The sequence below is a fragment of the Elephas maximus genome, chromosome 25 (assembly GCF_024166365.1).
Source record: "Elephas maximus indicus isolate mEleMax1 chromosome 25, mEleMax1 primary haplotype, whole genome shotgun sequence".
Lineage (NCBI taxonomy): Eukaryota > Metazoa > Chordata > Mammalia > Proboscidea > Elephantidae > Elephas > Elephas maximus.
The window spans coordinates 4,094,817-4,108,891 of NC_064843.1; the positions used below are offsets into that span (position 1 = coordinate 4,094,817).

The 14,075-nt window shown below is 61.2% G+C and overlaps 2 protein-coding genes across 3 annotated transcripts in view; both read right to left on the minus strand.

Annotated features, from left to right (window-relative positions):
- Nucleotides 1–3,090: 3,090 nt before the first annotated feature.
- C25H20orf204 (chromosome 25 C20orf204 homolog) lies at nucleotides 3,091–5,316 on the minus strand. The gene is made up of 4 exons (XM_049869598.1): nucleotides 5,166–5,316; nucleotides 3,628–3,882; nucleotides 3,392–3,544; nucleotides 3,091–3,231 (listed from the first exon to the last, which is right to left on the minus strand). Exons 1-4 carry the CDS (start codon nucleotides 5,166–5,168, stop codon nucleotides 3,091–3,093), a joined length of 552 nt encoding a protein of 183 aa, XP_049725555.1. The 5' UTR covers nucleotides 5,169–5,316.
- Nucleotides 5,317–7,359: 2,043 nt separating this feature from the next.
- PRPF6 (pre-mRNA processing factor 6) overlaps nucleotides 7,360–14,075 on the minus strand; it is a 38,511-nt gene continuing 31,795 nt past the window's right edge. For both annotated transcript variants that reach the window (XM_049869174.1, XM_049869173.1), the window contains 7 exons: nucleotides 13,508–13,627; nucleotides 13,134–13,310; nucleotides 11,968–12,101; nucleotides 11,415–11,506; nucleotides 10,603–10,717; nucleotides 8,349–8,475; nucleotides 7,360–7,641 (listed from right to left, as the gene is read on the minus strand). In XM_049869174.1, coding sequence (XP_049725131.1) covers nucleotides 7,489–7,641; nucleotides 8,349–8,475; nucleotides 10,603–10,717; nucleotides 11,415–11,506; nucleotides 11,968–12,101; nucleotides 13,134–13,310; nucleotides 13,508–13,627 — 918 coding nt within the window. In that variant the 3' untranslated portion in view covers nucleotides 7,360–7,488. The remainder of the gene's footprint in view (nucleotides 7,642–8,348; nucleotides 8,476–10,602; nucleotides 10,718–11,414; nucleotides 11,507–11,967; nucleotides 12,102–13,133; nucleotides 13,311–13,507; nucleotides 13,628–14,075) is intronic.

Below are 14,075 nucleotides of genomic sequence, written 5' to 3' on the forward strand. Positions count from 1 at the left end.
GCGCCTGCACACACACACCACACACCACACACCACACACCACACACACACACACACACACACACACTCCGGGGCTGTGTGCTGCAGGCTGAAGCAGCCTCCAGGACTTGGACCAGGTGTTTCCTGCACCTTACTCCTGCCTCCTTCTCATCATCCGGCCTCTGTCCATGTCCCATGTCTGTGATGTCCTCACACCACCATCTCTCCCTAGGCCCAGCTCTGACCAGCTCAGCAAAGACGGGGGCTGAGGGGCTCCTGGAGCCCAGAGGGGGCCCCAGGGTGAGGCAGAGCAGAGGCTGCAGCCTGGTGGGGGGCAGTGCCCTGGATGGCTGGGAACCAGCCGAGCTGGGAGGCAGGGTGGGGAACACACAAGCAGCAAATCGGGATTAACTTTTTGGTTTGGTTTTGAGCATCCAGTGAACAGCTTGCCAGGCACCCCAGTTCCAGATGTTCCTTCAAAGGCTCCCCGTCTGGGGAGGCCGGGAGCCCTGATTGCCCTTCAAAGCCTGCCAGCCGCTCCTCCCTTGGCTTGTGGGGTTGGGGGGGCTGCTCCCTCTGCCACCGGAGCACAACCCCGGCCCTCTGTACCATAGCCCCTACTTCCTGTGTGTGGGACCCCCCTCTGTGTGCCCATCCCTCCCCCAGAGAGACAAGGTATCACAGAGGAAGAACCAAAGGGCAGGACAGGGTCATGGGGCCGTCCACAGGGTCACACTGCTTGCCTGCGCCTATGGCTGTGCATCTCTTTCCGTGTCTGGGTCAGCTCTAGCTAGTTTGAGCCTCAAACTTTTGTCCCTGTCCTTGTGGAGCTCTTGGGGGGGGGGGAGAGAGGAACACACAAGAAGCAGATGCACTGTCTGAGACAAAGTAAGGCTGGGAGGAGTTGTCAGGAGTCTCGGAGGGGCCACAGAAGGACCAGGGCACAGGCATAGGAGGGCAAGGTGGGGGAAGGCTGGGCCAGGTTGGCACCTACGCGGTGCTGAGTGCACACAGGAGCCTGCGTGTGCACACAGACCCCTCCATGCATGCACACAGACCACTGCACACACACTAAGGGAAAACATTGCTGTCTGAACACATACCCGTATGCACACACAGATGGGCACACTCAGCCATGTGTACAAGAGAACATCACAGACAACTCACCCACACACACTTGCACCCCTGTGCACACACACACACTTCCAGGTGGATTCTGGCAGGAGACTGTTGGGGGAGGAACAGTGAGGCCAGGATGTAGGGGCACCCACCCTTCAAGTAGAGGAGGGGCCACCATGAGCCTTATGGTCCAGGACTCAGGGTGATGTATCCCCAACACTCTGTAGTCTCTGCTTCTCCTCCACTCCCACCAGGAGGCAGTGGTTTAGATGGGAATCTTCCATGCATCCCAGGGGTGGCCACCCCTGTCACCCCCACTCCTAGCTCAGCCTCTGACGGTTCTGAACAGCCCAGGCACCACCAGGAGGGGTCTGCTTTCCCCACAGGCCCTGGGGCTGGGTTGGGTCCAAGTGCAAGAAGTTGGCTGCCCCTGAGAACACCTGACCCTTCCTCTTCCTGCCCATTCTGCTAGCCCACCCAGGTACTCAGGCCAGAAACTCCAAAGTCAACTGAACCCCTCCCCCACCTCAGCCTTTTATTCTGGGGTCCACACCACCACCTCTCAGCACCATCTGGACACCATCTCAACCATGACAGGCCCCCACCCCCAGCATCCACCCAGCCACTGGCCTGGGGCTTGACAGAGCCTCTGGGGAAACCTCCCAGGTCCCCCCCACCAGACTGTGCCTTATCAAGAGTCCTGGGAAGCATTGCTGGAGCACATGCCACACACGAGGGATCCAAGGACCATACGTGTGCCACCAGACACTAGCAGAGCAGCCTGTGGCTTGGCCACCAGCCCTCTGTGGGGCACACACAGGTACACTGTGTTCTAGGCTGGGTCTCACCTCACACTTCCTAGCTGTGTGATTTGGGACAAGTGTAGTAACCTCCCTGTGCTTCAACGCTTCCCAGTATGCAGGCTCCGTGCGTTAACACGTCAATGCGTCTAGGCGTGGAGCTCAGCCAGGTCAGCCTTCTGTGGTTATTTCTCCCTCTTGCTGAGGGATGGTGAGGAAGCCCTTTCCACTCTCTAGCTGGTCCCTGATCTGCCAGATATGAGAGAGGCAAGGCCTGATTTGGGGCTGCGGGGTTCTTCCACATGGTGTGGGCGTCATGGAGGGGTGATGTCATGGAGGGGGCAGGACGACGTCGCCCTCAGCGGGTGCTTCATTTGCCCCCCTTAGCCTTCCCTGTAGGGCCACAGACTCCGGGGCCGATATAGGCTATGGGTGGCGGGATCAGGGGCGCCAGTGCCATCACCCCATCCCGCCAAGCAGCTGCATGGTCCTGGGGCAGGAGACAACGAGTCCCGGGGTGGGGGGGAACTTGAGCACGGAGGGGGCTGGATGTCTCTGGGGCCTTGGCCGTAGGAAATGACCTAGCCGCACTCGCAGCAAGGTCCAGCGGCTCGTGCTTCCCTCCTGCCGGTTTCCTTTATCCGGTTGTTTTGCTCCGAATTCCCCCAGCTCAGTCTTCCCCTCCTCCATCACACCCCCTCCCTTGCCCGGACGGGAGTGGGAGGGGCACGCGGCTCTTTAGGGCCCCCAGTGGAGCCGCAGGAGTCCCCTCCCCGTGAGCCCGCGTCCAGCGTCCCGCGTCTGCCCCCTGCTGCCTCATCCCCTACTCCGGCCTGTCTTTCCCCTTCCCCACGAGGGCGCAGACCCCAGGCGACCCCCTCCCCCCACCCAGAGCAGGCAAAGGAAAGCAGCAGGCCAGCAGCACCAGCTCCGTTTATTGAGGTCTCGGCGCCCTCCAGCCCCGCGTCCCCGGAGAGCCAGGCCGCGACAAGGAAAAACCTGAGCCGCCGTCTTCAGCGCACGAGGCCCGACCTCCGCGGGCCCCACTAGCTCGTCCCCCGCCGCCCACACCCCAGTGGTGGTAGGGGCAGGACCGGGCCTAAGGGGCGTGCCGGGGCGCAGCAGTACCGCGGGGCGGGGTCGGGTCTATGGGGCGGGACCTGTGCCACGGGGCCGGGCCGGGGCGTGGTGCGCTAGGAGCCGCCAGCTGCCGCCGCGCGCAGCGCGAACAGCTTCTCCCAGCAGGTGGCGACTGCGTCCAGGGCGCGCAGCAGGAGCCGCCTCCGGCCGCCGCGGCGCTGGGCAGGCGGTGTCTCCGGACGCCGCGGGCTCCGCTGTCAGGGGCGGAGCGGTCAGCCAGCGCACGGTCGGTCCCCGCCTGCCCGCCCGCTGCTCGCGTTCAGCCCCCGGGGAAGGGAGTCGCGCCCGAACGATGGGGAGACATTGGACAGGCGAATGGGGCCGGCCAGCAGGCACACCCACAGCAACACGCACCTGGCGCGGCGTCCAGCAGTGGCGCCGCATCACCGCCTCGGTGCGCACGGCCACCGTCCACGCTGCTTTCTCCAGGGCCCCGCGGCGGCGCCCGGACACCGCCCCGCGCAAGGTCCGACCAAGGGAAGTGATGGACAAGAGGATACTGTGCTCCTGGGGAGAGAAGCGAGGACAGCGGGTGGGCAGGGACGCTACCGTGAGGGCCCAAGCGAGGCGGCGGGCGGGCCCTCTTGTACCTTCTGGGCTCCACAGGAGGCCCCCGCCCGTTCCCGCCATAGGTTGTTGTGAGTGAAATGCAGGTGTCTGGCGCCCGTCGCCGTCCCCTCGGGCCTGGGCCCAATACGCCTCACCGCAGCCTGTAGGTCCTCAAAGATGACTGCGCGGTAGTGCCGGAGAACGTCGGGGACGCTACAAGCGCGGAGCCCTGCCCGGCCCGGCGTGACCCCCAGCAGTGCCAGCAGGAGGGCGCAGAGCGCGGGCGAGAGGGACACCTGGAGGGGACACTGGGTCAGGGCAGGCACTAGGTCTGCCGGGTGGGGATGGAGGTGCGGCCAGGGCTGCCCTCCATGTGCCCGCAGGCACTCTGCTCAGCCACAGGTAGGAGGCCTGCCTTGTTCCAACCTTACTACCAATGTCTCCATCCTGCGTAGAGAACAACCTCCACTCCACAAAGTCCTAGGTGAGGAAAACCACTGGCCTATTTCAGGGAAGGACGGTGGCCCACAGACAAGACAAAATCTGGACCACAGGGTGCAGAATTGCAGGGTGGGGTGGTGGGAGGCCAGGGTGGAGGGCAGGAAGTGCCCACCCAGGACTGCCGGGCCAAGCAGGGCCAGCTTTCAGGAAGCCTCAGCTTGAGTCCCTGACCATATCTAAGGGTCCAATTAGCGGTCCTTGCTGTTCTGGGCACCACCCCCACAGGACTGAGCTCTCCTCTCACTGAACTCAGCCCACCCCCAACACAAGGGGCACGGGGAACAGAGGGGCTGTGAAGGGCTCTCCTCTGGGTCGCTCAGCTGATCCCCTAGGAACCCACTCCCCACAGTGGCCTGGCAGTCCTGCCCCTGGCTCTGCTATAACCCACCTCCCACCCACCCCCAACCCAAGAAGGACAGAGGAGAGGACTCAAGGCCCCAGGCCACACCCCATGGGAAGGGGAAGGCTTGGGGAACCCCCAGGGTGACAAGGGAGCGACAGCCCCACCAGACAAATCTTTCCACAGCCCCCAACCCCAGGAACAGGGGAGACAACACTCTTGGGAAGCCCCCCAAAGCTCACAATTCAGAGAACTGTGTGCCCCAGCCCCCAAACCTACCCTTGACCCCCCCCATACCACCCACCCTGCAGGCCCCAGCTGAGTCTGGAAATCAATCTTGTGAATCGAGACAGGAAGGACTCCATTCCAGCTTCTCACCCTGTAGCGGCAATGAGCCTGCTGTCCCCAGGAGAGGGGACACAGAAATGCCACTGCCTGCCACAGGTCAGAGGTCACAATGAGCTGAGAACCTGCTGCTGGGCAGGGGGCCGGGCTGACAAGGGGTCCCAGGAAGGCACCCAGGACAAGGGCAGCCCGCTGCACCAGGAATCAGAAGGCCCTCCCTCCCTCCCCCTCACACTTCCAGGAAGGCCAGGGCGAGCGGACCCTGCCCGGGCTCCTCGGTGCTGGGAACCAACTGGGAATTTCCCACCGGGGCAGAGGGGGCAGCAGGCATCTGTGGGCCTTCTCGCTCCCAGCCACCCGTGCCCCTTGAGCCCCCTCCCCAGACCTGCTCACCATGGGCCCGTCAGGGGCAGGGTCCTCTGGCCACACACATGACCTGGATCCTAGACTGGGAGCTAGGGCCTGCCTGCCACTCCAAAGGGCCTTGGGGCTGGCCAATGGCTTCCCTGGTCGGCGGGCGACCGAGGCTTTTGAAGTTGGCTCTTCCGAACAGAAGTGGGGAGGAGGGAAGAAGAGGGAAGGAGGACAGAGAAGGAGGGGAGGAGGCGACGACTCCCAGCCCGCCCGCCCCCTCCCTCCTATCCAATCGCATCTTCAATTAACCTGACTCTGGAGGGTGGCAGCTGCCTGGGGTTCTCTCCCAGTCAGTCCCTGTGGATCTTGGCCTCAGGGCGGCCTGCTCTGGCAGGGGTGGGGGCGGCCCCAGGAGGCCTGTCTGTGCCCCCTCCCACCACGGGCTGCTCACAGGCACAGAATGTGGGGGCCCCTAGCCTCCGAGGTGGGACATCAAAACCAGGTGAACAGGACCTGACTCCACCCCTGCCCCATTGGCGTGGGTCCTGCCCCAGCAGCTCCCCTGAGGCGGGACTTCCCGAGTGCATTCCCCACTCCTGGGCTCCCAGGCGTCTGGAGCCCCTCTGCCCTTCAAGGACAGCTCCAGCATGAAAAGACCCTGCGGGGCCTCCTGTGCCGGGGAGGGCTGTGCCCTTGGACAAATGGGGCCTACCCCAGTATAGTGCGTCCCACAGACCAGACAGTCCCAGGGAGCTGGCCTCAAGTGCCCAGGGTCTAAGGTGCAGGGTCGCAGCCTTGAAACGGTGCAGGGGGCAGGAGTTGGGCGACAGAGAAGGATGCCTCAGATCAGGCCTCTGGAGCACACTTGCCTTTACCCTGGGGTACAAAACTCGCAGTTTAAGAAAGGAAGAAACATTGGGGGTTCAGTCTATCTCAAAGCGATGGGAAACAATAATTCTCTCACAGATCAGAAGACCCAGGAAGGACATTCAACAGCTCCGAGATTCCCCCAGGCCCTGCTGAAGCCCTTATCCCTGACACGCACAGGGCCTTAGTCTTGGCACAGTCTGGGCCTGTTTCTACATTTGTAAAGACCACAGCAATGGCTTTCAAGTTTTAGAAGCTGCAGGACCACTCTTCAAGGAAAATGCAAAGGGCCCCAATGGCTCCGGACCACCAGCAGTCCAGACCTCACACAGGCCAATGTCTCCTGCAATTCCCATGCATCCACACACCCAGCAGGCCCCTGGCGGCGCCAGGTGAGAACAGAGATCTGGACCTCATGGATAGCACGAGGGGAGGGCTCCTCTAGGGATGGCCAGCTCAGGCCCTGCACACAGGGGCTCAGTGCAGACTGACGACCACCAGCACTAGCCTTGGGCTACCCATGCCCTTGGTCTGAAGCCTGCGCCCTGGGCTAGGCCCCCTGAGGCACTGCAGGGTCCTACTTGCTCTTCTCAGGCTGCGGAGGCCCTAGGGGTGGTGGGGGCGGGGCCGGGTCTATGGCTGTCACGCTGTCACACATCCATCCTAGCAAGTGAAAAATGGAGAAGTCTCCCAGGTAGCACATTTTCCAATCTACAGAAGAGGACAGTTAAAATGTCCTCAAAATGAAATTGCTGATTATAAACTAGGAAGAATAAAATTTACCTGCAAAGGCGGGAAAGTCTGTTCTTGGTTACATATTCATTGGAGATGTGCCTCGGACTCCCTGGCAGAGGCAGGCTCTGCTGCTGGCTGCAGACTCCCAGGAGCCCCACTGTCCTGGGCTGTGCTGCAGTGGGGGGCACCACCCCCCTACCCCAGGGAGCTCCTGCTTCAGTCTTCTCACAGCACAACCCTGTGCAGCTGCAAACACTCCTGGATGCTGGGTGCCTCCCCTCACACCCCTTGATGCAGGAGGAACTAGCAAGCCCTCCAAGTGGGACACAGGGAACGTTCACTGAGAAGCCACACACCGGCTGTGCCCCCAAGCAGCCGTCACCAGCCTCAGGTGATGGAGACCTTCTCCATGAGCCTTGGGCACTGCGGAGCCGCCATGCCGTTTTCTCTGCAAAAGGTTTTTTGAAGCCAAGAACTACTAGCGGCCCTGCCCGGCACAGCCAGCGGTGAAGCTCTTGGACCCTTTGTGTGTCCTCCTTGTCCCACCTGCAGAGGTGCAGCAAAACAACGGCGCGGCTGAGTGAGGTGGTGACGCTCACGCCAAAGAGGTCCAGGAAAGACGCGTCGGTCATGAAATTAAAAATATTTAATGGGCAAGCAGAACAGAGCCCCCCATCCCAGGTGCTGCCTGCGGAGCCACACAAGCCCCTAGTGCGGCCTGCAGCCCTGCAGCGGCTGTCCCCGTGGGGCAGTCTGGCCTCTAGAAGGTGTTCCTGATGCGGGCGGCCACCAGCACGAGCACCTCCCCAATCTTCTTCTGCCAGTTGGCGATGTCCTTGGACACGGCGCACCAGAGCTCCCCATGCCGCGGCTCCGCGTTCTCGCAGCGCTTCCTCACCTCCTCCTGCTGCTCCTGGGGACACACAGCTGCTTTAGCAGGGCGCCCCCCCCACCCCCGCTGATGGAGGGGAGCAAGTCCCGGAAGCACCTGGAACCTCCAAGCAAAGCTGTCTTTTAGGCATGCTGCTCAAGACAGCCTCTTCCAGCAGAGCACAGAGCCTCCACACCCATTCTGGGGCGCGTGGACCCCCTTCTAGCAGAACAGAGCCCTCCCATTCTGGGAACCATGAACCCCATTCCAGTGGAGCATAGAACCCCGTTCTGGGGAGTGTGGACCCGTTTCAGCAGAGCATGGAACTCCCCCATTCTGGGGAGCATAGACCCCCTTCCAGTGGAGCACAGAGCCCCTCCATCCCAGGGGGTGCAGCACCCCCCACACTGGACTGCCAGTCTCCAGGCCTCAACACACAGGTCCCAAGTCTGCATCTCACTCAGAAGGGCCTGAGTCCACCTTCCGTGAGCTGACACCCAGATAGGATAGAAGCGTCCAGAAGCTGTTGGTGACACAGGCAACTTGAGGGGTAAGGAACCAAGGGCTGACGTGATCTGACATGAACTGATGAGCTGGTCCTAGGGGTCCACACCCCAGACTGTCACCTATGGGATGATACCCCCAGACTAACCTGCACGTCCAGAATGTCTCCTATAACCACCCCACCCCACCCCTACAAAGGGCCCGAAAGCAGAGGAACAGCTGCTGTGCTTGGTGGAGCATCTCACCTCTGTGCCGTGCTGCAGCTCAAACTTGTAGAAGAATGCCCAGGCATCCCCTAGGTCCGAGTCGATCTTCACGGTGCGGTGGAACCACTCCCTGGCCTTGGTGATCTTCCGTTCGCTCCAGAACAGCCTGTTCCAGGAGAAGGTAGGCCACAGTGAGCCTGGTCACCACGGCTGCTGACCCAAGGGGGCACAAATGCAGATGAGGTGCAGCCGCCGGGGTCACGGCTCCCTGCTGCTCCAGCCACAGGGCATGTTTGTGGCTCGAACAGCGAGTCGGAGTGACTCCACGTCGTGAGCTCTGTCCACCAGACTCCCTAGGCTCCCACATGAGGGTACAGCCTTCACCACCAGGCATGGGGCCTGTACTACCAACACCGCCAGATGACTAACGTTGGGGGCACTCCAACTGCATCTTAAAACAGAAACCCACAAAACGAGATTTCCAAACTCCTTTAAGGTATTATATTCCCCTGGGTCATATATAAAGATACAGAGCTAAACCTGACAAGAAGTTTCATCCTGCTGGCCAGCTTTAGGAGTGCTGCCTGAGTGGGTCCAGCCTCCCATCAGCACTGTGACTTGGCACCAGGGGTGGGCCAGGGCCTCCACTGCAACTGGCCCAGGGCAGAGGGGCCAGGCCAGCCAGATCCCAGGAGCTGGAGGCCAGCCTGGGAGAACACTCACCCTAGACACAAGTCTGGCTGGGCCCGGTAGGCTCCAACTCAGGGCCCCCATAAGAGTCCTCCCCATAGGATGGCAGGACAGTACAGTGGGCGGTTCCCACAGGCCTGTGGATCTGTCTGGGCTGCCTGCACACGCCCAGCTGTGCCCGCTTCGCCCTGAGGCCCCAGAGTTTGCACTGATAGCCTGATTGCTTTTTAAGCCTGTGGCAGTCTTAATTGATCAGCATTAGATAAACTGTGATTTGAAGGGCACAACCCTGATAGCAAACTCAGAACGTGGGCCTGGGAGCGGCCAGAAGGGGTGTTTGCTTTAGCAAAGCCTTTTACGAGACTTTATGGCTGCCCTATCAGAGCCTCAGACATAAACATCTCTCTGGGAGATGGAAGCAAAAGGGCAGGATGAGCCAGGCCCACAGGGAGCCTCCCTGCCCTCCCATGTCTGCCCTCCACCCCTACAGCTGGAGTGGGCCAGGGCAGCCTCACCAGACCACCTGGAGACCATGGTCAACGGGAGAGCTCTGTGGAAAAAAGACGAAGGGGTGGAAAACCGGCTACCTCTTCACTTGGCCACTTGGGCAAAGGCAGGTGGAGACCAGACCCCTGGTCAGGCAGAACACAGGAGGGGAGGGGCCTCCAGCCTGGCACCTGGGGCCAAAGGCACCACTGATCTAGTGTGTCCCGGCCTCAGTCCTGGGCAGCAGACATGCCCTGGCCAGGTCTCAGTCCTGCGCAGAAGCTCTGGAGCCCCGGGGAGAGGCCTGAAGCGTTCTCATTGATGGTCCTTCACACTCTCTCCTGCCCACCTTGTGGTCACCCTGCTCTGGCCCTTCACCGAGGCCTGGTTTTCCCAGGCTGTCCTTTTTCCAGTAGTTCAGATAGGCCCTCAAGGCCCACACCCTGGCCAGTCTCAGCTCACCCTCCCCTGGCTCCCTGCCAAGAACGGCACTCCTGCCCAGGCTGTGCATTCCAGTGCCAGTGCATGTATAAGCACTGTTGGCCCTCCAAAGTCCCGCTTGAGTTGTCCCTAAGGGAGCCCTCCTGACCCCGACCCTTGGTCGACACAGGCTCTGTGGCCCCAATAGCACCTCGTGTGTCAGCACTGGCCCAGGGCCCGGCTACACGTGTCTCAGCACCCAGACATGAGGGGGGAGCACTCAAGGTCCTGGATGTTCCGAGGGAACAGAAATGTGGATGCAATCAGGCCTCCTGCCCCAGCACAAGGAAAGCCACAGCCCCCGCCACTCCTAAGTTCTGTCGGGACCAAAGCCAGCCACCTAGGCCATGCTAGGTACAACCTAAGAAGCAGCAGGGCAGAGTGAGCTGGCCCATCCCAAGAAGCCCTGGTGGGGCGGGTTGGGGCGGCACATGCCCACAGGTCACGTGGCAGCCTCGCCTGGACAGCAGCAGTCAGTCGGACAAGCCCCAAGGAAGCGGATGCTCCCCATGGCCTGAAGTGGCCAGCCCCACCCCAGAGACAAGGTGGCACCACTCAATACGCGCCTGCCTCCAGCCCATCCAAGCAGGAGGATGTTGTTCCAAGCCCTGGAGACCCCGTTTCTACCTGTACTCACTTGGCCACGGCCAGGAGCACGTGTGGGTCATGCTCACACTTCTTCAGAGCATCCACACTCTTGGTCTTCCTCTGGGGTCGGGCCTCGAGGAAAACTGCTTCTGACCAGAGGATGCCTGAGGGTCAGACAAAGGCTGAACTTGAGAAAATTCCTGTTGGCAAGACCAGGTGCCCAGGAGGGTGTGTGCAGACCTCACCTAAAGGCCCACTTTTGCTCACAGAGCCAGCCCAGGGCCCTGCCCCCCCGCTATGCAATCGCTTCATGCCTTAGGTTTAGCCTAACAAATCACCAGAAATGATACTAAGCATTTCCACGTAAAGATAGTGATTTTGAAGGAACAGCAGATCTAAAAGCTGGAAGACAACCCAGAGATCCAACACCAACCAAGAGATGGGTGGTACATTTTTGGCAAATCCACAGAAGATAATTTTGTGAAGCCATTAAAATTTACATTTTGGAAATTTAATGATACATTTTTACAACGGTTTCAGTTTAAAACTCACAATATGACTTTAATTTTTTCCTGTAATGCAGGCTGCAGATAGTGAGTTCTGAGTAGTGGGGTCATTGGTGGTTTTTATTTCCTTCTTTTAACTTCCCCCAACCTGTCTACGCTATGCTTGCATTACTTACAGACCTGGGGTGAAAAGGAAAACAAACTGTAAAAGAAAAGAAACTGCAGCATTTCAGAATTTGAAATCGATCTCCTCCACCTTGAAACTCAGAATCTAGACCAAGCAGAGATGAGCCTTCCGGCTGAAGCAATTCACACAAAGAAAACGTTGCTTGGCATAAAGTCTGTTTGAGCTCACCTGAGTGGGGGCACTCCTGCAGTGCCTTCGCCATGAGCGTGTTGGCAATGTTCTTCAGCCCCGCCCGGTACTCCAGCCGCACGGATTCCAACCTGAGGAGAAAGGCCAGATCGCAAGGTCCCCCATGTGCCTGGTGAGTGTTCTGGCAACTTCTGGAAAGCTCTATCTGCGAGGGCTTCAGCCTCGGTGGGCGACAATAGCTGGAGTTCCAGCCTGCAAAGCCCGCCCACCAGAGTACCAGCCCAGTGCTGCAGTCACAACACAGCCACGCCCCAATCAAGTGAGTTCCTGAGTGCAGCGCCCAGAAACCACCGTCCTCCCACCTCTGCAGCGTCTGCCTCACTCCAGCCCAACCACAAGTACTCACAGGGTCTACAGACAAGACGCCCTGAGATGCCTGCACTCGTGCTTTGCCCATTCCCTGTGTGCCCACCCCTGTGCTCTGTGCATCCTCATGGGAACACAGATCAAAGACAACAAACCGTCAGCGGGCCCTCCAAGTGCCAGCCAGAAGGACAGGGACTGAGAGCTAAGGCGTTGGCCCAGGACTCACCACAGGCCAGGGTTCTTTGGGTTCTTTAGACGAGACTTCTCCAGGATAGCTCTTGCTCTGGTCAGCTGCCCAACCTTCTCCTCCAGCCGGGAAAGCAAAAGCCACAGGGGTGTGGAGTGGGGACATTTCTTTAACTGTGGCCAAAAAACAAATGTGAACGATGGCTCTCGAGGGTCTTGCACAGGACGTGACAGAGCCATGACATGCTTCTCAAGTCGCCATGTTCGCTGGGCCACGTGACGGTCACGTACATGACAATGCGTGCGTGTGCACGTAACGTGCGCGCAAATCACCCTGAATCTCACGCTGCACTTGCCCTGAACACCGTGTGTGCAGCGTGCACTGAGTAAGAGCCAGGGCCCGAGGCACTGACCACAGCCCTCCGGTTCGCACCCACGCCAGGGGCACTAGCTGTAGGCCCCCCCAGGCTCACCCCCTGGCTGTAGGCCCCTGTCCCCCGGGCTCACCCCCTGGCTGTAGGCCCCCCGGGCTCATCCCCTGGCTGTAGGCCCCTGTCCCCCCCCTAGGCTCACCCCCTGGCTGTAGGCCCCTGTCCCCCCCCCAGGCTCACCCCCTGGCTGTAGGCCCCTGTCCCCCCCCAGGCTCACCCCCTGGCTGTAGGCCCCTGTCCCCCAGGCTCACCCCCTGGCTGTAGGCCCCTGTCCCCCGGGCTCACCCCCTGGCTGTAGGCCCCCCGGGCTCATCCCCTGGCTGTAGGCCCCTGTCCCCCCCCAGGCTCACCCCCTGGCTGTAGGCCCCTGTCCCCCCCCCAGGCTCACCCCCTGGCTGTAGGCCCCTGTCCCCCCCCAGGCTCACCCCCTGGCTGTAGGCCCCTGTCCCCCCACCAGGCTCACCCCCTGGCTGTAGGCCCCTGTCCCCCAGGCTCACCCCCTGGCTGTAGGCCCCTGTCCCCCCTCCAGGCTCACCCCCTGGCTGTAGGCCCCTGTCCCCCCCCCCAGGCTCACCCCCTGGCTGTAGGCCCCTGTCCCCCCCCCAGGCTCACCCCCTGGCTGTAGGCCCCTGTCCCCCCCCCAGGCTCACCCCCTGGCTGTAGGCCCCTGTCCCCCAGGCTCACCCCCTGGCTGTAGGCCCCTGTCCCCCAGGCTCACCCCCTGGCTGTAGGCCCCCCGGGCTCATCCCCTGGCTGTAGGCTCCCCCGGGCTCACCCCCTGGCTGTAGGCCCCCCGGGCCTTGTCCGTCAGCTCCTGCTGCTCCTCAATTTGTCCCTTCATCATCCACAGCTTGGCAAAGTCCTCGTAGTGCCTCAGGGCCTCCTCGCACAGCTCCTGGGCAGCAGCAATGTTCCCCAGCACCCACTCCAGCTTCACAGACTTCATGAACACCTGTTGAGGCAAATACAACATCACGGCCGCTTGCACCTGCCCAGAGTTATGGCACCCACCACCAGCTCTCCTGTCCTTGTTGGACACATAAGCTCTGCCCCCATGGTCATGCAGCCCCCCAGGATCTGGTCCTGGGACCCAGCAGCTCTGCCCTTCCCCCACAAACACACACACACAGCCCCTGGGTCCCAGCTCACTCGGGCTGTGGGCGCACTGCTCCGCGCCTTGGCCAGTAGCCTCCGGGCCCGCTCATACTCGTTGTTCTCCGACTCCAGCTTCACGGCTGCCAGCCAGATCTCCTCACTGTTGGGGTTGGCCTGCAAGGAACACAGTGGTAGAAGGCTTGGGACTGGAAGGAACTGACCAGATCAACTAACCCAAGAGCGGTACCAGGCCGAGCCTGCCTCGTCCTGGCAGATGGGTCCGGCCCCAAGCACTTCTAGGTCATAGGCCAAGGAACAGACTCCAGCTAGGAACCCAGACTCACCTGGAAGACACTCCATGTTCGTGCCACTGCAAGTGAGGCCTCAGCAGGAGCTGCTCCACCCCAGACGTGCAGACCCACCCCCCAGCCGGTGACCTGGGTATCACAGCAGTGTGCGGGGTGCCAAGGCTGCACAGAGCCATAGAGGGTGCAGGGCCCAGGGACACTGCCCACCCACAGTCCTCTGAGTAGCAGCCCCAGGATGGAAGCCCAATGACAGCCTACAGGCAGGAGCAGCAGCCACTGGCCACTCACCAGCCACCCATGTGTGGTCAGCAACC

What these genes read in the sequence shown, in the direction of transcription:
- C25H20orf204 (XM_049869598.1), bottom strand. An exon ending in CCTCCTGTGGAGCCCAGAAG is followed by an intron (nt 3,545 to 3,627) that starts GTACAAGAGGGC and finishes TTCTCTCCCCAG; the next exon opens with GAGCACAGTATCCTCTTGTC. An exon ending in ACTGCTGGACGCCGCGCCAG is followed by an intron (nt 3,232 to 3,391) that starts GTGCGTGTTGCT and finishes CGCCCCTGACAG; the next exon opens with CGGAGCCCGCGGCGTCCGGA.